General features: G+C 38.5%; 1 protein-coding gene across 2 annotated transcripts in view; it reads right to left on the reverse strand.

Annotated features, from left to right (window-relative positions):
- Positions 1-22,629, reverse strand: part of LOC110049145 (putative E3 ubiquitin-protein ligase HERC4) — a 23,288-nt gene extending 659 nt beyond the window's left edge. Inside the window, exons 1-31 of one of the 2 annotated variants that reach the window (XM_089271803.1) lie at positions 22,026-22,629; positions 21,025-21,187; positions 20,236-20,318; positions 19,106-19,295; positions 18,654-18,685; positions 17,496-17,587; positions 17,183-17,266; positions 17,025-17,071; positions 16,032-16,242; positions 15,538-15,662; positions 14,780-14,836; positions 14,013-14,121; positions 13,196-13,385; positions 12,455-12,504; positions 12,047-12,109; positions 11,784-11,843; positions 9,307-9,414; positions 8,198-8,242; positions 7,263-7,352; positions 6,175-6,345; positions 5,662-5,709; positions 5,024-5,119; positions 4,568-4,686; positions 4,026-4,073; positions 3,443-3,512; positions 3,042-3,124; positions 2,180-2,288; positions 1,910-1,984; positions 1,304-1,406; positions 1,072-1,124; positions 1-430 (exon numbers count right to left, since the gene is read on the reverse strand). The exon at positions 1-430 is cut by the window's left edge and continues 659 nt beyond it. In XM_089271803.1, coding sequence (XP_089127929.1) covers positions 269-430; positions 1,072-1,124; positions 1,304-1,406; positions 1,910-1,984; positions 2,180-2,288; positions 3,042-3,124; positions 3,443-3,512; positions 4,026-4,073; positions 4,568-4,686; positions 5,024-5,119; positions 5,662-5,709; positions 6,175-6,345; positions 7,263-7,352; positions 8,198-8,242; positions 9,307-9,414; positions 11,784-11,843; positions 12,047-12,109; positions 12,455-12,504; positions 13,196-13,385; positions 14,013-14,121; positions 14,780-14,836; positions 15,538-15,662; positions 16,032-16,242; positions 17,025-17,071; positions 17,183-17,266; positions 17,496-17,587; positions 18,654-18,685; positions 19,106-19,295; positions 20,236-20,318; positions 21,025-21,187; positions 22,026-22,260 — 3,171 coding nt within the window. In that variant the 5' untranslated portion in view covers positions 22,261-22,629 and the 3' untranslated portion in view covers positions 1-268. The remainder of the gene's footprint in view (positions 431-1,071; positions 1,125-1,303; positions 1,407-1,909; positions 1,985-2,179; positions 2,289-3,041; positions 3,125-3,442; positions 3,513-4,025; positions 4,074-4,567; positions 4,687-5,023; positions 5,120-5,661; positions 5,710-6,174; positions 6,346-7,262; positions 7,353-8,197; positions 8,243-9,306; positions 9,415-11,783; positions 11,844-12,046; positions 12,110-12,454; positions 12,505-13,195; positions 13,386-14,012; positions 14,122-14,779; positions 14,837-15,537; positions 15,663-16,031; positions 16,243-17,024; positions 17,072-17,182; positions 17,267-17,495; positions 17,588-18,653; positions 18,686-19,105; positions 19,296-20,235; positions 20,319-21,024; positions 21,188-22,025) is intronic. The other variant, XM_089271804.1, reaches the window with a different exon arrangement.
- Between the last annotated feature and the right edge of the window lie 585 nt (positions 22,630-23,214).

Raw genomic sequence — 23,214 nt, forward strand, 5'->3', positions numbered from 1 at the left:
TGGCCTTTAACCACGGTTTTACAGCGCTATACCTGACCCTCAAAAGTTGAGACCGAAGATCGCCAATTCGTAACCAGTTCTTAACTATTAAGGTCGGCATGTCTAATTCCATAGTTAGTCGTAGAAGTCGTAGAAGGCCATTCTCTTACTCGACCAACCTAAGCTTTAACACGGCTATGTTTCTTCTACTGACCACAAATCCAAACAGATCAACTGTCTCTGTCGGCCAGTTAATGACGTGTAAAGACGTAGATGAAGAAAAATTTCACTAAGCAAGTCCAAAGCCCGTTGAGCACTCCACAGCTTGGCTGAGTTTTGTTTTCATAACTTTTTGGGTTGGGTATCTCGGTAAATCCAGCAAATTAAAACAGGTATGAGCCACAGGGAGGTGATCTCCACGCTCTCCACCAGCCACAGATTGAATTATGATCTGTGGAAATAAATAAGCATACAAACATACAGCTGTTAGATTGGGATTCCTGTGGCCTGTTCTTCAAAGCAGGATACCAGCAATAAGTATAGTTATAAAGCAACTGGGGAATTTCTCTATGACATAACCTGCGGTGTTGTACAAGGATTTCCAACCCTGAGAAAAGCCGTACGATAATTTTTGACCGTGATGATATCGATGACGTAATGTTTGACCCTATCTGAAGTGTCTTATGGAGAGACTCCCTTTAAGACCTATGCCCCCTTCCCCCCCCCCCCCCCCCACGGGGTGAAAGGGTTTAAGCTCAAGCTGAGCTAAAGTTTTTGGTGTATGATCGAAAAATCTTCGGAACTTCCTCGGAATTCTTCGGCAATCTTAGGAAATTATTTGAAAAATTTCGCAAAGTATTCGGAAACTTTCGTCTGGCCTTCGGGCAACTTTTGGAGAATCTTCGGAAATCTTCGGACAGTGGTCGTAATCTTCAGAAAATCGTCAAAAACGTCGTTTCTAGTATGTTAATAAAAAAAATAGAATATATAAATTAATACATGGTTGCTTTTACAAATGGAATTTCTCTTCTCGCGTTCAACTTAATATCTCACTACAGCCCATGTATTATTCTCTATTTACAACAGTGATACCTTCATGGATTTCATTCCCAAAATTGGCACTCTGTCACTTCCTGTCAAGAACGCTACAAGAACAAACAGATTGTCAATACAGCTTTCCTTAACAATTTGTGCAATTACTAGTCTATCTTCCTTTAGTAGCATTCCTTAATTTCAAATAAATACCAAGCTAAAATTTGTTCAGTGTTATTGGAGGAATTTTTTTACAAGGGCTTATTTACTTCACTACATACTACTAACATACCAAGGAACTTTTTCTTCATGACAATCGGGAAGTCAAAAAATACTTCCCAGAAGTTTCTGATCACTGGGTGATACTTGTGGTACTCTCCTTTATACTCAGCAACCTGAGAAAAAAATATGAACACAGCTCTTCTTTTACAAGGTTAAGGTGAATCAAGTGGGATGGGGAAGGACAGGGGGAGAGGGAGCGAGGGGGCAAAGGGTCGAAGGGTTTAGGGGATGAACGATTGAGGGGGCAAAAGGATGAGGGGTGAAGGGGCTAAGGCGTGGGGGCGGGAACGAAGGGGCGGGGTGGACGAGGGGGAGAAGGAACCGAGGGAATGAGGGGGTGAGGGAGCAAAAGGGCGATAAGACATTGGGGCAATGGGCAAGGAAGAGAGGTGATGTTCAAAAAAGCGGAAGGGAGGAGGTTATGGGAGCAGGGGAGAGTGGGACGGAAGGGTTAAGATGAGGACAAGGAATGTATAGATTTAAGGGTGCTTCGTTCAATGACCTCATTGTCGAATCTAACAATTTTCTACGCCCTGTACTTAACCTGGGCATATCGACCTATCCTCTTCCTCGTGCTCGGAACAAAATACTGAACATTTTCTCGTTCTTCTGTTACCTGTTCAAGTTCTCTGAAGTCATAATCTTGACATCCAACTACCATCTGCATAAGCTCCTCGGGGTGAAAAAACTCCTGGAACGTTAACAAAATCAAAAATCAGCCAGGCTTTATTCAACTGTCCCACTCTGAAAATTTCCTTGTTCCATCAAAATAATTTTGCCGTCATTTTTTTCAACATGCTTTGCTTTAAATCCTGAATATCAGATGTCATATTTCTGCACAACGGAAGGGTAACAGGTCACAGTTTATTGTACAATGTACACTTACCAAGACTTTTCCGCCACACACACGGTGAAATCCTACAGAAAAAGCCTCAAATTGCTTTTTTACTGACTTGTTCAAGTAGTAGTCGATGTATACTTCCACATACTGCTCTCTTAAAACAAACAAAGCAGGCTCGTTTAACACAACTACATACATACATACACAGACAGACAGACAGACAGACATACATACATACATTATTATCTTTCCCCACGGGGGCTTTTCGAAGACAATATGGTACAATACTACAATTAAATACTAATACACTAAAATTAATAATATTACATTCTAATTTAGATAATCACGAATTTAAAAACTCTACAATTAATTTACGTTTCAATGCTTTTTTAACAATTGAAATAGTTCTACTGAGTTCCGCTGAGAACAACTCAGTTCAATTTGTGAATTTGTGCTGACTAATTGTATGGAAGGAATCAGAGCCACCAAATATGTCAAATATTTAAGGTGGCTCTGAAACCCTTCTGTATCAACGAATGAGAATTGAGACCTCTGGAAAAAAGACCCTGCATTAGTTTCAGTGGTTATTCTCTAGATTTTTAATTATTGAATATTTTAGAGGGCCACAAGTTAATTAGTTGTATAACTATTAGGTGTTTTACCCTCTATAAATAAAGATTGATTGATTGATTGACGTTCAGAGCTGTTAATGAACTTGAACGCATCTGAACAATCAACCGGAAGCAAGATATTTCGGTTCCTCTAGTCACCGTCGGTCACCGCTGTCTGAAAGCGCACGGGCTCTGGGGACAAAACTGTCGATTGATCAGAGCATAAGAACTGGAAACCGTTACCAGCCACATTAACATTCAACACTGAAAGCTAATGTTTAAAAATAACATTGTACCTATTTTCAAGTGTGACTGCAGTGTTCCCACCATCTGGAATCAAATCAATGTATTCCAGTACTCCATATTTCTCGCGGACAATCTATACGAAAAAAGACACAACACATTCCACAATGAGTTTTTATTCTCTCATAGCAGCTGATTGCACTTTTGATGGCTGTAGTTAAAATCTGTGGCCACTGAGGTGTCAGTCCTCAGCACCAAGTGAAAGCACTACAACCTGACTAAACGATAAGTCAATTAACTGATCAAAGGGACTCAGTCACAATATTTTGAGTTACTAAGAGGGACTGCTTGAAGTCTTAATGTAGTACTCTGCTAACTTGGTCTGGTGGACACGTGTCCTGGTTAAATCAACCAATGTCGAGCTAGAAGAAGAGTACAGGTTTTAATAACTTGCCTGAAAGGTCAGTCCTAACGTCTCGGAAATGTCCTCCTCTTCATCATACTCAAGTAAATTCTCAAGATTTCTGTACGATAAATGTAAAGAAAACAACAATGTATAATAAAACAATAATCGGATTGGGTTTGGTGAGTTACAAAATAATCAGATCAGATTTGGGTTGAACACACTTACCTCTCCGTTATAGTTCAATACACTAGCATTGTATAATTGTAATGCCAATCTGAGAAAGACATTCAACAATTCCTAAAACTATAATTTGTCGAATTTTCCCACACAGTAATAGTAATAATAGTACTCAAACGAAAGACCTTCCACATGCCAGTCATAACTGTGAAGGACCCGCCTCACACGGGTTCTCACTGCACATAGAGACAATATTATTTTTAAGAGTTGAAATTTAAAATAAAATTGACTCCTGCCACATACACCTGCAGGGAAATTCACCCGCCATATGATATCTCTGTAAGAATCGCATGCAATAACTTCTTTCTATCACCTTATTTTTTAGGCATGTCTACGTAAGCTATATGGTGGCCATTATTTGATCTTCGTGAACAAATAAAGTATGCATGATAACCTGGCAACAAGAGGTTTAAAGCCTCTGAAGTCATCAAGATTCGGTTTCCTGAAATAAGACAAAAGCACAAATTACTTATACTCTTCTGCTCATAACTAAACAAATAAGGAGTAAGAATGGTACCTACAAAAACATATCACTAGAATTCGAGGTGTCTAGGGAAAGCCAGGGAAAGCTAATCCATTCGGCCAGTTTGAGTAAAAAGTAAACTTTCCATAAATTACGAGATCATAACACGACCAGCTCCCAGTTGGCTTGATATCTCAGTTGGTGGATCACCGCAAAGATGCCACGGAGGTCATGGGTTCGAATCCCGTTCAAGCCTTTGTTTTACAACTGCCTAAGTTACAGACGACCTCTCAAGTCTTCAGAGTCAAGCGTCTTGTCCAAAACCAGAATGCACTGACCACGAGCAGCGTTTGAACCAGGACAACTCAGTCACACTACTCCAATGCGCTAGTCATTAGCTATAGACCACTGTGGTTGTCATACCCTAGGCTTTTCAAAACCTGCACGCTGATAAACTAGCAGCATTAACCTACCTGCCTAACAGCTTCTTGTACAAAACCGGAGGAAATCTGAGATCGATGATAGTTGAATTGTAGATTGCCAGTCCACAGATAACACCAATCAACAAAAACATTGGACTCTCCTCAAATGTCTATAACAAAAAAAGAACAACAACAACAACAAAAAAACGAGTAGAAAATGCCATAAACGTTTGAAAATTAAAAGAAAACAAATAAGAACTAAGACTTTGTCACAGTATATTTTCATGCCTAACACAATACAATGCCAACTTTTTTTACTTCTTCGTGTGCAACTTTAAAAGATCATGATATCCTGAAATATGAGAACTTCCCTGTCCTGAACACTTCTTTAAAGAGATGAGGAGCGCCCCTGTCCTCCCCTCCCCTCCCAGAATCAAACTAGAGGACCAAGACACGAAGACTGCAAGCCTAGCGAACTATACACAATGACATACTGCTTTAACATACCGTGTCGTTGAACCAGATGGTTTTGGACTCTTCAATATAAGTGAACATGCCAAATTTTGGATCTAAAATCTCAGTCAGGAGCAGCATGAAGAATTCCTAAAGAAACCAGAATTAAATTATCAGGAATTGCCTAACAGCACCCCCCGGGGGTATTCCAATAAAAGGAGACTCCGCTGAAAGGGGTATCTTTCCTGCCAAAATGGTATATATAGGGTAATTAAAAAAGGGGGATTGGACCTTGGGGCAGAACCTCCCCATATAAAAGTTTGTAGAGTACCCCCTCCCCCCGGAGACAGCACATTGAACAAGTACTCTGGGGAAGCAATACAATATTACAAGGATGGAAGTTGAATAAAGTTCACTAAATTCAATTTTGTGACAAGAAGCCAAGAACTCAAAATTGCCATTCGAATGAAATTTTGAATCTTTGAACAGTTATATTTTGTTTTGGTTGATTTGTTTTCCTTTCATCTATAATGGCGTTGTTTATCTTCCTTCTATGGCGTGATAACAAAGCAGGTTTATAGCAAACACCAGCCATACTTATTAAAACACGGTACATCAATCAGAACACAAGCAATTCGACCCTATATCTGATAGAGTGCAAACATTGCAATTTTCCTAGCAGGACACTTTACCTTTCTAACGCCACCAGCATCGACACCCTCCTCACCATAAAACACAACCTGTAAAAATACAAATGCCAACAGAAATATAAGCGAACCAAAATTTCTAATGACAAAAATTAATCTGCTGCACAAAAGGTCTCTTTTAATCTCTTATTTTCTGATTTTTACTGGTGCCTCTCCCAGAAAATGGCTGTGAAAGGTGTGAAAGCACCTTTTTTTTGTCGTATTTCTCAGCCCTACATGGCTAATTTTTTCCTCGGGCCTTATTTTGCTGAAGATTCGGGAATTGGGATCTGTAGTATACAGAAAAGAATGCAAATTGCACTGTGCTCAACAAGGCTTGGAATTGGTTACGTTTTCAGAGTCCCAGCAGCACCCCCACCCAAAAATCTACTGTGTACTCCCCTCTGGGGGAAGCAATTAAGGAGCCAATCATGTCAGGAATAATAACTTGATCCAAAACTAAATTCCTCTGAGATGAATTGTAGGGAATGAGTGAACACTATTAAAGAGAATCTGTACCTTGAGAGGCTTTTTCAAGTCACAAGGACCACACTTCATGATCTGATTCAGGGTGTTGTCCACGATGTTCTCTCTCTTGACCACAATGACAAGTACAGGGTTGTCCGGGTTTATTGGCAACAGGGACATCATTGATTGAACATTGCGGCGATTCACTTCCTCTACAGCACTCTACAGAAACAGAAAACAAACCATACACTGAGACTTTTGTAAAATATAACAAGAGTGTATATTTTACACAAAATGAATGGAGGAACCCCGCCCTACGGTCGCCTCATTATTACGGTCACTTTTTTTGTCCCAGCAAAACGTCCATACATTCTCTTATAAAAAAACCCCGTTAGTGCGGCCTATGGCTACATTCCGAAATCTCAACCATGTATAATCCTTTATAATTTAATCCCGTTTCTACAGCCACTCAAACCAGTTATGTTCATCTTTCCATTGTAATATTGTATGTACTGATTCGAGTTTCATTTTTTTTTTTTTGAAATTCTATCTGTATTCCAGATGCTTATTAAAGAAGAGTTGCTTGGAAGTGCAATTTTGATGTATCTGTTAAGACGTCACTCAATGAGGTTTGACCCTACCCCGTTAGTACGGCCACCCGGTTAATATGGCCAATTGTCATGGCCCTTTGGTGACCGTATTCACGGGGTTCTATTGTATATGAAAGATCATATATTTGAATTGTGGAATAAAAATTTGGAGACATCAAAGATCACCGCAGGCTTGAACACAACTTAAACAGTTGCGAAAAGAAGAACTGAGCAAGATTCAAGCTTGAACGGGATTGAACTACCAACAATGATACCAGTGCAGTGCTCTACCAACTGAGCTATCATATTGAGCTGGTCGTGTTGCGAGTTCGTAACAAATCGTTATCGATGGAAAAATTGATAAAAACTAATTACAATTTGCCCTTCCTTCAACAGTTCACTCAGTACCTTCACCCTGCTGTTCTTGAATCATTTTGTGTAGTTGTAAGTGAAGGTACTCTGACACTATTTTAGCACCGTTTTGACCAAACTGCAGTAAAATTGCTGTTAGTAATAGTGTCGTGGCTTACCATTTGACTATTGGCTTACCTGCATCTGCATTACAGCATCTGTTTGAAGCAGCGTTGTTTTGGCTTCAGCGTCAAAAACAAATGGGTAGCGACAAAATGAAAATGTTTGCTACAAGAGACAACGACAAAGCAGTGTTATTCATCTCACTTTTTATTTCAGCTTGATATCAGGTTTGGTGGAGTAACTAAGAAGGACAACTAACAGTCATTTCCAAACAGAAAAATCAATTTCCAGTTTGACTTTACGTCTGAGGGCCGGAAAGCCTTGAAAGTAAACTGCTGCCGTTTCATCTCCTCAGCTACTTGATCCGGCCAATGAATAAGCTACTGAAAACACTTCTTGCAAAAAATTTCGAACGTTTATTTCTCGGACACTTTTGATCTCATTTCAGACAGATTTCGAACAAACATTTCGGACACTTTGTTGAAACATAGCTGAAGTAAATTTATGCAAACAAAACACGTCGTTTGCTGCACCCTCAAGGTTTTACAGATTCATGCACACTGACAGGAAAATAACCCAAATTCTTGTACTAAGCCGTTACATATCTCAAGTGGTGTGTCAACTAGAGTTCAATTCGCTCCATAATGGAAACTAAGAGTTTTGGAGCAACTTAAAAATTTTATGCTGTACTGTAATATTTCGAACCCTTAAAGCTTCGAACTCTTAAATATTTCGGACGGTTTTATTTTCGGGCACTTTTTGAGTCCAAAATTAAAATCGTCCGAAAATTTTTTTACAAGTAAACTGTAGACTGGGTGTTATGTTGTAGCACGTGTCTGGCGTTCTAGGATTTAGTAATCCAACAAAGAAATGTAATAGGATAAAATGATTTGTAACAGAGATTGATTTGACGTGAAGGGAAGCAAATGGGAGACTCTCCACCCAACCCACTCTGTCACATTCAAACCCACAATGTTGAGCAAACAAGCTTTTGATAATCAAAGGCCTACCACTTGATAGACGTGGCGCCAAAAATCTTGACGGTTTGTCAGAATCTAAACAAAAGGAGAAGGAGGTGAGGAGTGTTGTGTTCTTATTTACAGAGCCTGTGCTGTGCCAAACGTAAGGCATACGAGCCATGTGGCCCATCAGGTCGGAGCTTATCCCGTTTTCTGTGGCATGAAGTGACCAAAAATACTTCTTCTCCCCCCTGGATGGGCTGCTATTCCATCGCAGGGTTACCCCCAGCATTAAGTTCATTAGCACCCATTTATACACCTGCGTGGAGAGAGGCACTGCGAGAGGTAAAGTGTCTTGCCCAAGAACACAACAAAATGTCCTCAGCCAGGGCTCGAACCTGGACCCCTGGATCCGGAGGCGAGCACACTAACCATAAAGCCACCGCGCCTTCCACATGTTTTAGAGTGGGGGAAAAATTGAGTGACAAAAGACATAAATTTGCTCACTGAGCCAAATTGCAACCTTTGTTGGAATATCTGAATAGGTATATGGTAAATATGACTGCAGATTGAAGCATCTTAAAAACGATTTTAAAATCTTTATTATTGCTCAACATTTTTTATCTACAAGAACATTATTTCAAGATTAAAAACCATGATTTGTAACTGCCATAGTGCAATATTTTTTTCTGTAGCTTTTATATCATCTTAATTTCTCAGGGAAAAAGCACATAATTTGCATCAGATGCACAGGAAATTTGAATGCAACACAAGAAACCAAGATCTACATCATCCAGGTCTAATGTGATAACCAAGATGCCACCACGCCTCACTTAAGCACAACTGAAAGGTCTTCTAATTACAGTCTACATTGTCCAAAAAAATTACTAATTCTCTGACATGCAGTGCAAATGAAAAAAACATCACGGCTTTGATTTCAGGTTGACATGTTCAATACCAATCTCCAAGTTGCCTTTTGCCTTGTCCTTGTGTGCAAAACCTCATGTGAAAATGAGTTTGGTTTGCATGAAAATGAACCTAAAGGTGAAACACCTTTTCATATAGTTTTGACACAGGGACAAGAGACAAATTAGAGAAATGGCCTAGTTGTGGCTAGGCAGATACTCCATTATTTTCCTGATAATATGAAAGTTTCTTACCTGATTCTGAATCCAGTTGAAGTAATCAGCTCTAATGTCAATGGTTGCTTGAATCTCAGGAATGTAAAATTGATTAAATGGTACAATGTCACCAGACTCTGTATTAACCTAATGAACAGGTACACATGTAAGGAGGAATTTAAGTCTTATTCAAGCTTACATGTAATACAGTATATTAACTATTTTTTATCCATGCTTTATAAATCAACAATGTGAAATCACCAAATAATACTTTTTGAGTTATTTTTTTGTAAAAAAAATACCTCTTAGTCGGCGCGTCGGGTATGTTATGGACGGGTCAATGGGTGAGTGAGTGAGTGAGTGAGTGAGTGAGAGATGTATGTATGTCACACCAATCAGATTGGATCTACTATGAACAGCCAATCAAATTTCTTGTTGTAAAGGTAAATGGTACGTGAGAAACACAAGGTAAGTATAAACACAAGGACTTTGGTAATTGAAAAATAAAGAGTGACGTGTATGTTGTCGGTTTGTGATTTTTAGTCCGGTTTGGAGGAGAGTGTGACGGTTACATACGTACATTGGGCTGTTTTAGAGTGCATAATTTTCAGTGAAATGGTGGCTATTTATGAACGAGATGAATCTTGAGTTTTGAAGCAGTTCATGAGTAGTAGGCAAAAGCACGAGATATTTTTATTTTTAATTACAAAGGGTAACTTGATACTTTTGTTTTTCACAAGGAGTTAATTCAATTAGAGGTCACGAATCGTCGCTTTTAGTTCTTAGGACATGTTTTAGAGGAGACGAGATTATTTAGATTTGAAGCAGCTCTAACGTTTACAATAGTAAGTGCAGGTAACGATTGTTTTGTTCTTATTGCATGCAAATATGACGAGATATTTTTATTTTTTAGTTACAATGGGTAATTTGACACTCTTGTTTTTCACAAGGTAGTAAATTCAATTAGAGCTGACGAATCGTCGCCACTTGTTCCCACGAGATGTTTACTATTTTTAGTTACAAATGGTAACTCGACACTTTTGTTTTTCATATGGGAGTAAATTCAATTAGAGCTTACAAGTTATCGGCTATTGTTCCCAGGATATTAAACAAAAAAGAAGCTTTCCTTTCTAGAGTGTTTTTACGTCTCTGCAGTAGCAGTTTAATATTTTTATTTGATGAGCATTTTATGACATTCTTTTCAGTCCGATATTTTTAAAGGTAAAAAGTATGAAAACTGTTCAAATGTTCTTTGAAGACTGTGTGGCACCAAGTTAAAGTGCAATTTAATTAAATCAGACTTTCAACGTGTCAGAGAGGTCTTTTTCTCTTTCTTTAAATTTTCGGTGAAGTAGTGTTGTTGCGTTGTGTTGTGTAAAAAGAGTAAACTTACTACTCGTATAAAATGCGAAAAGTTCTCTTAACTTGAGTATTTTTGAGCAAAAATTCCTCTTGGGGGCTGGAAGGGCTCCCGAGGGGGTACTCCCAGAAAAATTGGTTGGGGGTGTGCGGCCCGCTTCCCAAAACCCTTACCCTATTTATGACCAAAATCTGCGATATTCCTTACCCTATTTATGACCTGACCAAAAATTCGAAACCCTATTTACGACCTGACCCTCAAATCAAAACCCTGTTTCAGAACTGTGTTATAATTAGCTCCCTAGTTCAAACCAATGTTAAATTACCGTAAACGTATAAATTTGTGAAGGGCTTTTGTTGATTTTCTTTTCGATAATGATGAAAAAGTGGCTTCTTCTTAAAGCATACCCATATCAAGGCTAGAGTGCAAAAACCGTACCCTATTTATGACCAAAATGGCCAAAATCAGCTAAAATCGATACCCTATTAATGACCAAAACGGCTGACAAACCATACCCTTCGGGGCCGCACAGACCTATATAGCCCATATAAGGAAGTTCCCCACCCCCCGGGGGGAAGGGCTACGTGATCGGTGAGTGAGGGAGTTATGCATGTGCGCGTGTCAGACCAATCACAGTGTGGGTTGTATCAAAGAACGAATAAAATTGCCTGTTAGAAAATAAGATGGTATCTACATTAATCTGGAGACGTGTCAGATTACTGTAGTTTGTTCAGTCAAACATTTTATGGCTTACTATTTAGGTATCTTACCATTACCGATGTAACATCTTATGTACATCATAAACTCCCAGTTTCTTTCTTGCTGTACATCGCAACCAAAAAAACTTGTCAAATCAACCAAATCATTACTGTAAACAGTTCCATGAATGTGCCTATCTCCGAGACTTATAGTTCACAAAAAAAATAACTCTTGCACGCCTTGCGTGCCTATGTTTTAGAGAGTGTGTATCACTTTGAGAGTGGTTTCCCTTGTTTCAACTCTTTTGTAAACATTCTGACACTTGTAGACATACTGCATAGACCTGGATAATGCCAAGATTTAAGAGTAGTGTAAATGTTATGTTTTTATCAAAATTGCCCTGAGCCCTCAATTTGACTCCAGCCTAAGCAGAGAGAGAGGTTTGTGGCTCACTTACCATATTTAGCTGCTCTAAAACACTTAAACATGAAGCAAGGGCTGCTTGTCGTCTTATGGCCTGGAAAAGAAACAATGAAAATGGAAACATTTCTACAAGATATACATGTAGGTTTGTTCACAGGCAACTGAATGAGACTGAATAGATGGTGAGAAAGTTTACTTCCGCAGACCTTGGTCAAGATTCTACTTCCCCCCTGCTAATAAGAACTTATAAAATAACACAGCAGTGTTAAATGGTAGATTTACGTAATATATACTTACTTCTTCGCCAATAAACTTTGGAGGTGGGAAATGCAGTAAATACTTTATACAATCTTGAAACATCTAGCCACACACAAAAAATGGCAACTGTTAGCATTGATAAAAGAGACTTATGGAGGTAACTGCTCATGCATGTATTACAGCTGTCAACAGCCACGAAATGAAAATAATTGTCCAGAAATACACACATTACATGCAGCATTCTGTAACTTTTAATTGAAAATATTATTTTCCGAAGAAAAACAGGGTGTCGTAACTAAAACAATTATGGCCTTCATCTCAAGAGATTGCCTTCATGTGCAGTATAACAGTAAATATGGGACATCATTCAATGAATTCAAACATGAAATAAGCTGACTCCAGACTCACTGTACTCCAATAACAAAGTAGGGCAGTTGAAAGGCATACCTTCATTGTATGAGAAAAATATGTTGAGGGTAATTTTGACCACCAGCGTCCTAAAAGAAATGAAATGAAACTAGAATCAGTGACAAATACAGAAACAACATGGAGAGGTGGAAAAATAACATCAAATGATCAAAAAGATAAGAGTTCCAACTCAGGTAAATGTCCTTTTATGACATTGTATGATGAGAGAAACCACACACTTAAAACTTTACACACTTTATTTCAATTGCATTTAAAAACTTAATACAGATTTAAAACTGATCCACTGGTACCATTGGCTAATTTAGGCGGACCAGTTAAGTTAGGTAACAAAATTGTGCATACCAAGCAACTAGAGAGACAAAGAAAGTAAAGAAAATATTACAAAAATTAGTCCTAATTAAACCACCTCTGACTGAAGGTTAGTGACCTCTTGATCATACATGTATACATGTAAGGAAGTGAAGGAGGAAAGTGGGATAGCCCAGGGAACAAGTGGAACCGATCTGTGCTAAAGGAGTTGCAACGAGTTGGCTAGTCATAGGTGACGGCCAAAGCATTAGCAAAGAACTGTGTGTGTTGGAGGGTACTGTTTGATGCTCTATACTCCTCATGGGGCATACAGGAATAATGATGATGATGATGAGCATCATATGACTGGCTTATAATTTTAGAGAAATTTGTATACCTCTATCACTAACACATTGTCAGATAAAAGCAACAGCACTATTAAATGCTATCATTTTGTGTGCAAAGACTTACTTAAGACTTTGCCAGCATCGACCGATAATCTCAAGATTGCTTCACTAAATGGAATGACAATGGCGTCATAATGTTCTTCCTTTTGATAAACAGAACACTCAGGAAGAAGTAAGTACACTCTGAGAGCTTCAATATCAGGAGGCGATTGCAGTAGGGAATGAACGACACCTCTTGTAATAGCAGCAAACATCTGAAAAGATAAGAAAGAAACGAATATTAGCAATAACTTCAATACGCGAAATTATGTAACTGTACATTTTGGTTTGCTTACATGTATATCTGAGCTGCACTGTAGGCAACAAAAGCACAGAAGTTTAAGGTTCCTAAAGAAGACAATATATTATTAAACCCCACAATGTCAACTTCCAGAAATTATTACACAACTATTAGTTAGTCCCAAGGGCCAATAACTAAAATCAACCATTGCTCCATTGGCAATCAAATATTTTCCCAACAATGTACTAAGCATGTTAAGGGTTTCATTAAATGTTTTCAGCAGGAGGGAAACTGGGGTTCACAGGTGGGTAAAACTTTATGACCTGAACATTTTTTATAGAAAAACTTTCCTCTAGATGGTCAAACCAGGTGGGCAAAATCATCCTCACAGCCAGTCAATTTGCCTGGTGCTCAGCCCTTATGGAACCCCTGGAGCATTGTCCTGAATAATTCCGTGCAGTTTTCTCATAGTCTTACAGCTTACTTTTTAAAAATAAATAATTAACACGCAGACTTAAATTTGGGTTAAAAAATCACATCAAAATTGGTAAGCCCTTCAACTGAATGACAGCTCTTTAGCTTCATGATGACAAGAACAAACCTTGCTAATTACTTCCTGGTGTCGTATACAATTAAGCAAACCAAAGGATCTTCTTGCCGCAGATAGATGAATACCATGAATTCTAGAACTTGTTTGTTCATGGTTCCGTCTGAAAGATTCAATAGAGAAATGATAATCATATGACAACTTTAAGTCAAAGCCTCAAACCCTGTAAAGAGGTTAATAATAAGTACCTCCCATAAGATCATAATTATAACACTAAAAATAACTAAATCTACTTCCCTCAAGCATTTGGCACAAACAAATGGAGCACATCATTGATAAACAGTATTCTCTCTGTAGTCTCACATGTGGAGGCATAGTAGCTTAAGTAATGGTTAGCACGCAGAAATCCAGTTCGAGTGGACCGGGTTCGTGCCCTGGCTGGGGTCATTGTGTTGTGCTCTTGAGCAAGACACTTTACTCCCAAAGTGCCTCTGTCCATGCAAGTGTATAAATGGGTACAGGCAAACTTGATACCAAGGATACCTGTCCATCCAGGGGGGGTAGATATACTCCTCTAGTCACTTAATGTCACAGTGACCGCAATAAGCTTCCTTTGTAAGGGCTACTTGGCCTACCACAGACCTAACCTTTTTTATTCAAGCTGCCAGGCAAGTGGAATTGGCTTGCAGTATCACAAGCAGTTAGTAAAAACATTCAGGGTGTCACATCATGGTCTTCTGTGCACGTGGAGTAAGAAAAGTACACTACACTGTATTTAATTAGTATACATTTATTTACATAGAAGACCTGCAGTTCTGTACCTGTCCAAAAATGATCCATTCAGACAAGCTTTAGATGAGAAGACCGTCTCTAATGTACTGTATAAAACGAGATAAAAATAACAAACCATATTTGAATAAAGATCCTGTAAGGCTGCTGCTAAAGTTAATTGTGTTCTTTCTTTTCACATCTCTTTCAATGTACAATCATGTCATGAGAATCCATGCACCTCTCTAAAACCTGTTTCACACACTCCTATTGTTTTAAGGGTTAGGTTCTGTCATTGTTTCTGTTGTTTGGTCTATTGTTCTCTCGGCCAATCATGTTAACCTCCCGCAGGTGCATGATGCCTCCATGTTATCCATGGTATTGAAACAAGAAATGGCATACTAGGTCAGTCACTTATTACTCCTTGGGAGAAATAAACAACATGACAAATGGGCAATCTGCTCCAGATACATGTAATATGAATTTTATCCAAATTTCTCACACTTGTTAATAATTCATCAACTTTAAACAAAGAAAATCATGACCATGACGTTTGGAAATGTGAACTTAATTAGCATGTAGATTTTTATGATGCACTTCCTCCATTTTCTCCTTAGTTTTATTTGCGATTGGGAAGAAATATCAAGCACTCAAGACAGTGTTTGACCACCTTTACAAACACCTTGAAGTTTGTTAAAAAATACTCCGCTAGGCGTCCTATTTTCATCTCTCCTCTCGGTGTTTGGAAATTTGGTCAAACACAGTCTTTGGTGTTTGATATATTGCATTTAGTACTTAATATATAACTCACTAAAAAATCTCCGTTGGTGGATTGGGTAGCGACAACTGCTGAACCAATTTCTTGACGCTGGACTCAGACAAAGTCCACAGATGCTTAGAAGTGTCTTGCTCTCGCAGATCGCAGGAGTTATCATTCTGATTAAGAAAATTGTTTGCAATACATGTAAGTAAAACTTAATTAAAAGCTAGCAGATTCAGCCTGAAGGCTTTCTCAGCTTAAGAAAATAGCCCAAAGAAAATACATGCACTGATTGGTTAAAAATTGCACTTCTATGACTTTCTTGTTCTCCCAAACTTCCTCTTGTATTTCTATAACTCAAAAGAAACATTTTTTCTATTTCTTAAACAATGCAACAATGAATCTCAGACATAGTTACATGTACACAGAACTCTGTACCAAGTAACATCAACATTCCAAACATCTCTTACTAAGAGACAGGAGGAACTGAACACTTGACTTGGTGTATTCAGTCATCGACACAAGTTGTGTGTTTTATTACTCACATTTTTCATTGTGACAACATAACAGTGATCGCCACCTGTAGCAATTCTTTGGACACTGCAGTGACTCACTTTGTCATTAGACACCCAACTGTTCTCGACGACAACAGGGCTGTTAACGGTCACGACCTTGTTATTACCCAGCTGGCCATTCTCTCCTGAACCAAAGGCATACAGCTTTTCTGACGATGCTACATAAGCCAAGGTATGCAGCCTGCAATCATGGATGATAGAACACATTCATTTACCTCCACTTAGGATCAAGATTTACTGCTGAAAATATAGCTTAAATAACACACTGGACTCTCCCATATGTAAACAACCATTGGATCAGAGAAAGTGTCCTCTGAGAGAGGGGTCTATTGTAAAATTTACCAGTTGTGTTTGTATGTGACTGAGACCATGACTAAGATTCAACATATGGTGGGAGGGGGGAGGGGAAGGGGGGAGTGATATAAAGCTCGATAGCAAAGGTTCAACTGCCGTGAGCATCTAGACTATAACTGGAGTATGCTAGTACCCTGCCCAACATAGCTTATAATGTATAACTTGCTTGAAAACATCTGCTCAAGGCATTTAGATGCTACTACTAATCAATCAAGCATACTCGCACACATTTAATGACTTTCTTGAATTTGCCACACTGCTCTATTATTGTAAGTACAGGATTCTTGTTATTAAACCAGTATCACCTTCCAACAGATCCAGGACAGTCATTAGTTTTGATTCACCTGTAACCTTGATCTTCACTCCCATAACAAACTTGTTACTTCTTGGGTGAATTTGGGTGAACAGGCAAGTTCACAGTAACATCAAGGACCCATCAAACAAACTCAGCCATAAAAGGTGTTGACAGTTATGTCCCTTATTGAAAACCCTGAGATCTATGCACTGTTTGTTGCTGGGCGACACCATTACATCTTTAGAAACTACCATAATTTTATGACAGCTTTAGATGCCACCACATAATTAAAAGCAACGTTCCAACTATCGTACCTTCCACAAGCAATTTGAGTCACAACTTTTCCCATTAATTCAAAGACCTGAATAAAAGTAAACAAAAACACATACATGGCTGTCAAAAGGATTTGTAAAAAATATTTCAAGTGCAAACTGAATGTTTGTAATCATTGATCTAACATGACATGCAATACCTTTCGTGGGTTGTACTCATCATTATTTGAGTTATGTCCAAGCTGTCCATAACTGCCGCAGCCAAATGTAAACACTCCACCATCCTATAATAATGATTACAATTATATGTGATTCCAAGACATCGAACAGTTGTCTGAGATTTAACAAATTGAAGTCAGTTTTTTATTTGTCTGTCCTCCTATTGATGATAAATTGTGTCATGACTGGCTGTGGAATCACGAGCCGCAGGCAAGTGGTTCCGCAGTAAACTTTGACAATGTTATAACGAAATATTAAACTATAATATTGAACTATAAACATAAGCAAGCACACCTCTGTCAGGACAGCTGAGTGATATTCTCCTGCTAAGACATGTCTGACCCGCTGCGATCTTAATGACTTGACAAGTACAGGCATAAAACGATCTGGAACAATTAAAAAATACCGGCATTTCAGTTCTGGGCTTTGATCGCTCACATACTAACCCTAACCCTAAGTTTGACAGAAACAAGAAAATTCACCAGACATGAGAAAGGACGGCCCAAAAAGACAAGGAGAGAGAGCTCAGAGAAGGATGATAATTTTTAATTAATAATACTTTATTTAAAAAACTGTCTGTTTTAAAGAGAAATTATCAAGACAAGCTCTACATCCAAAGAGCAAGAAGAAATGACAATTTCACTAATCAGCAATGCTGTATAGAAATATACATAATTTTTAACAACAATAATAGCAAAAGTTTATTTGCACCTACAGGAAGAAAATACTATGATTATCAGTTGAGTAAGGCACGAGGGAAGTTTGGTTACGAAGTTTTGGCCTTAAAATTATGGTGTTGTCACGGGTAACTTACAGCCGTTGTTCACCTGTCGCGTCGCCAACAATTTCACGCGCTTTGCTGCCAATGATGTCAAAGGCCAACAAGTTGCCAACAGATACGGAGCCAGTTGCTCGTGACAACAACGTGATTTTTACATTAAAACTTGGTGACCAAACTTTTGTCCTGCCTTACTCAACTGATAATCATAGTAAACTGTTTTACAAAATGCAGGGTTTTTAGCAATGAATGTATTCAGCAGAAGGGCAACCGGGTTTCACAGGCAGGCAAAACCTTTTGAACTGAACTTCTTTATAGGAAAAACTTTTCTCTAGATGGTCAAACCAGGCAGGCAAAATCTTACTCACAGCCGGTCAATTTGCCCGGTGCCAGGCCCTTAATGAAACCCCTGCAAAACATATGACCTATAAATTATACTTAAGGTTGGTGACAGGGTAAATGAACAAAGAGCTAACATAGGTCATGTGTGGAGCTAACATAGGTCATCTGTTCATTGCTTATACAACTAGTGAATGGAATCTGATAGCACAGTACAATACAATGATAACGCTGAGTTGTACTGTTAACCTTGTCCACTGCCACTTGATAATGTATGGATAAATAAGTAAAGTTAATATCAGATATTGATTACCCTCAGTGTCATTCAAACTGACCTTTGTTGTCATTGACTCCAAGTTGACCAAAGCTGCAACAGAAAATTGTACAGTTTTAACTCCATGATATTCACCCAAGAGAGCAGGGGAGGCTTTCCATTTGACCAAAACTTCTGGTTTGAAATTCAAGGATGTCTTTTACAAAATTTCCAAAGGGTCATGAACATGTGACCATATTAACAAGGTAGGGCCAAATTTCATGACTTTGGTCTATTAAGTGATGTTTTGATATATCAAAATTGCACTTCTAAGGATGTTACAGGATGGAATTTCAGAATGTGGCCATTGGCCGTATTAACGGCCAGCTGCAGGGTTTCCTTATAACAAAAAGTTTAGGCATTTGGCCAGGAGAAATAAAGTGATCATAACAACAAGGTGACCGTATTAACAAGGCAATGGTAAGGTGGGTCTCCACTGTAGCTCATCAGATGTTTTACAAATTAGTAACTTACTTGTTCCTTCCCCAACTAAACAAAGCTCCAGAGAGGGACAAGGCAAAGCTATGGTATCCGCCAGCACATAACAAAGCAAACGGCACTCCAAACAATGATGACACATGTTCTGGATGGTAGTGCACTGGACTTGAGTTGCCGATTCCAAGTTGGCCATTCTTATTGTCACCCCAGGCAAACAAGAATCCACCTTAGAACAAACATACAGAAAAGAGTTTAATAAATAAATAATGATAATAATTAATACTAATTTTTTTATTATTCTTAATAATAAGAATAAGAATAAGAATAAGAATAAGAATAACAGTAATCAATATTTATGGCACTTTTAAAGTGCATATTAAAGAATGGCTGACAAAGATATTTTAGGCTTAAAAGTATTCACACTAAAAAACCTTTAACATTGATTTCTTCTTTCTGAAACTTTCACCACAGTTAGATAATTTATATAGAACCCACGTCAAAAATAAAAAAGGAACACAAGTTCTAAATATTGGCCTTGTTTACTGGATAATTCGTTCCAATGTCTGTTAATCTAAACAGACTACAAATAAATTACTGAACAGATATGCAACTACCAAAATATTTTTTAAATGGGTCTATGGAGAAAATTGACACAAATGGCATGATAATCATTTGAAGCAACCAGTCATTTGCACTGATGTGACAGCTGCATTATAAGGGATTGGATTTGATGCTCTATGAGTAAAATTCTGGAAATTTTAAGACTTTCCACTTGGATTTTATTTAGTCATTTTTGTTATAAACTGTCTAGAATAAGAGAGAGTTGCATACTGGATCCATTTAAGAAAGAACACTACAGGGGAAATCAATGCAACCAGTAACAGCCCTTTTCTTGTTGGTGCATGGCCCATTACCCTCAGGGGGTCATGTTATAAAGCAAAGTGGGTTACTGTGCAAACCTGATGTATGACATGGTGTGTCTTTGCATCGTAATTTAATACAAAAAGATTCAGAGCATTCCTGTGTGGTCACGTACGTACAATGTAACTATCACCTTACCTTGGAAAGTTCTCAGTTTAATACTCTGACTTTACGTCATGTTTTTTCTTGCAGTAAAACATTTTCACAATGGCGAACAAACACAATGTAAGAAATAAAACATTCACCTGTTGTGAGTGCTAGTGAATGCCTTGCTCCACAAGCCACTTGAGTTATTATCACACCAGCAGACTGAAGGTTCTTCACAATTCTAAATAATAACATACACATAAAAATTTAATTTAAATAAATGTAAAAAAGAAACAAGCTCATCAACCATTCTTCAGGCTAGGTACTGTAATCCAAGTTGGACTGCCTGTCATATATTATATGACCTGGCTGTTTCTGCACTCTGATAATAGTTTACAAGTGTAAAAAAAAATTACAAACAAATTTAACAGTCAAACCTCCTGTAAGCAACCACACAAAATGTCAAGCCCAGGTGGTTGCTTATGGAAGGTGGTCGTTAATGAGAGCTTAGACCATATTGAGTCAAAATTTTGCCTCATTAATAAAGCATATGGTTACTGCAGACACTTACCCCATGTTTTAAGTGATTATCATGTTTTATTCATGCCAAAAGTCAGTTTTGAGAAAAAATCATGTACTTCCCATTGAGAAGTTTCCGTCTCTTGTACAACCCAGAAATACAATAATGTTACATCACCTTATCCAATTTTTGCTCTGTTATCTGTCAAGTGGTATGGTCACTTACAGGACGTTAAAAGCAAAAGAAACTTCAAACTTTTAGCTTTAAAAGTGGTCACAGTCGCTTACGAGAGGTGGTCGCTTACAAGAGATTCCAAATATAGGGATTTGACTTTGACACTTTTGGTATTTAGGAAAACTGGTCGCTGAGGAGCGACGGTTGCTTACAAGAGGTGGTCACAACTGGAGGTTCAACTGTAATTACAAACCTTGGATGAGTCTGAATGTTGTTTTCCATGTTTCCCAGACCAAGCTGTCCTTTTGTGTTATCCCCCCAAGCCAAGATAAGTCCATTGTCTGTGACAGCCAAAGTGTGCATCTGTCCACAGGCCACTTGCTTTATAGTACGTGTTTCAAGTGCATCAACACGAGCTGTGAAATAATCATTAGACAGAACTTCACATTAAATACCTAAATCCCACATGAAAGCCCCCCTATCATATGGAGTGGGGTGGCCTCATGGTTAGTGCGCTCATCAAAGGAATGAGCGGTCTGGGTTTGAGTCCTGGCCAGGGACACTGTGTTGTGTTCTTGGGCAAGACACTTAACTCTCACAGTGCCTCTCTCCACCCAGGAGTATAAATGGGTACTGGTTAATTGTTGGGGAAACCTAACAAATTGCGGGGGAGTAACCCGCGATGGACTAGCATCCCGTTCTGGGGGAGTAGAAATACTCCTAGCTTCTTCATGCTACGGAAACTGGGATAAGTTCCGGCAGCTATGAGCCAGTCGGCTCCAAGGCTTTACTTTACTTCAGGTAATATGTCAAACCAAATTCTTCAGAAATCAGGCTTACTTCAAAACAAACTGAGGTATGAGGTCTACAAAAAATGACTGACAATAACCATAATGCCTGATCACAATACACTTATTGAAAAGTAGAGGTCTTGGAATTACACGTGTCCCCACTAATTGGGACAAAAACTGTCGACTCAGCATATGGATGTACATGCACCAATGTACATGTACCGATGTACATGACGAGCAGAATTTGGCCAAAGTTCAAATAACATTTCGTTATATAACAAATTGCAGTGTTAATTGTAAAATATTTTATCATGTTATCACCTTTAACACTATTACTATAACAAAATCGCGTGCACTATGCCTCAAAAGTAACCTCGGCTAATCAAAATGACAGCTGAGATAAACAATTAAGCTATTAATAGAGATGTAAACATCAACAGATGGAAAAGAGACGATAACTCACCGAGTTTTCTTCCATCCTTATGGTGCCCGAGCTGTCCATTCTCGTTACTCCCACATGTATAAACAACACCATCCTGTTTCAAGACCGCCGAGTGTTCCCAGCCACACACAATGTCTTTAATTTCCGACACAGTTCCGTAAGTGTTCTCAACAATTCTCGGACACAAAACTGGTTCGTCTTCAATAATTTCCCCCAGGCCGAGCTGGCCTTCAGAACTTTTACCCCAGCAGAACATGACTAAGCCATGTTTATAAACCTTGTTCTTTCATCGGCTCCTGACTGCCACATCAGTCTGCTTAGGACAATAAAAACAGAAACGAAACCACTTTCATCGTTCCGCCATCTTTTCCTCCTTCTATAGTAGTTTCCAGTTTCCGGTCTGGTTAGCGCAAAGTTACTGATCACGTGATTAATTATTTTCTCGCACCAGTGCCCCAAACAGAAAGCAATGCAGTGATGGGCGCAACATTTTTGCACGAAAGAAAACAAGTAAAAATCCCCATTTTAGGACACTCCTTGGCCCCTACCGTAGAAACCAGTGGGTGATTGCTGGCCATTTAAAATGCAGACGATGTTTCCGCAGTGAGTTAGTCCTTCGTCAGAACAAAACTGACCCTGAAGAAATCCTATAAACGCTCGAAAATGTCAGCCGTCTGTGAAGGCTTGGCAACCATCACTAAATGTGACCTTTGTATTTTTTCTTTATTTACTACAATAAATTGTTATATTTTATGCAATGGTAAGACAAAACTAATGTCACATGTTGTTAGTGAGATGATTATTTATTAGAAAACATTTGCGGGCATAGAGAACGGTATATCTTTGTGGATAACCTGACTGTAGGACAATGGGTGTACAGGGGATAGAGTCTTCTAAAAATGGTGTCAGATGGAAACTTTTTATCGCTTACTTAACATGTTCTTAGAAATTTAAGGAGCAAAGGATCACGATTAAAATCAAGTAGCAAAGTTTATAAAAGGATTTGCGTTCGATGAAACTTTCAAAACTATCTTCATTTCATTCTTGAAATCTTTTTAAGCATAAGAAGGTCTAAGAAGTGGTTTCCTGCACAAGTTACTACTCATAAACGACACTCAAATAACGCCCGCCTTAAACATTTTTATCAGCTTATTGAGGTGCTCTAAAAAAAGAGAGCCCTTTATTGATCTAAAAAGACGCAGGGGAGGAG

This window comes from Orbicella faveolata, unplaced genomic scaffold (assembly GCF_042242905.1).
Source record: "Orbicella faveolata isolate gen_17 unplaced genomic scaffold, um_ofav_v1 contig_34, whole genome shotgun sequence".
Lineage (NCBI taxonomy): Eukaryota > Metazoa > Cnidaria > Anthozoa > Scleractinia > Merulinidae > Orbicella > Orbicella faveolata.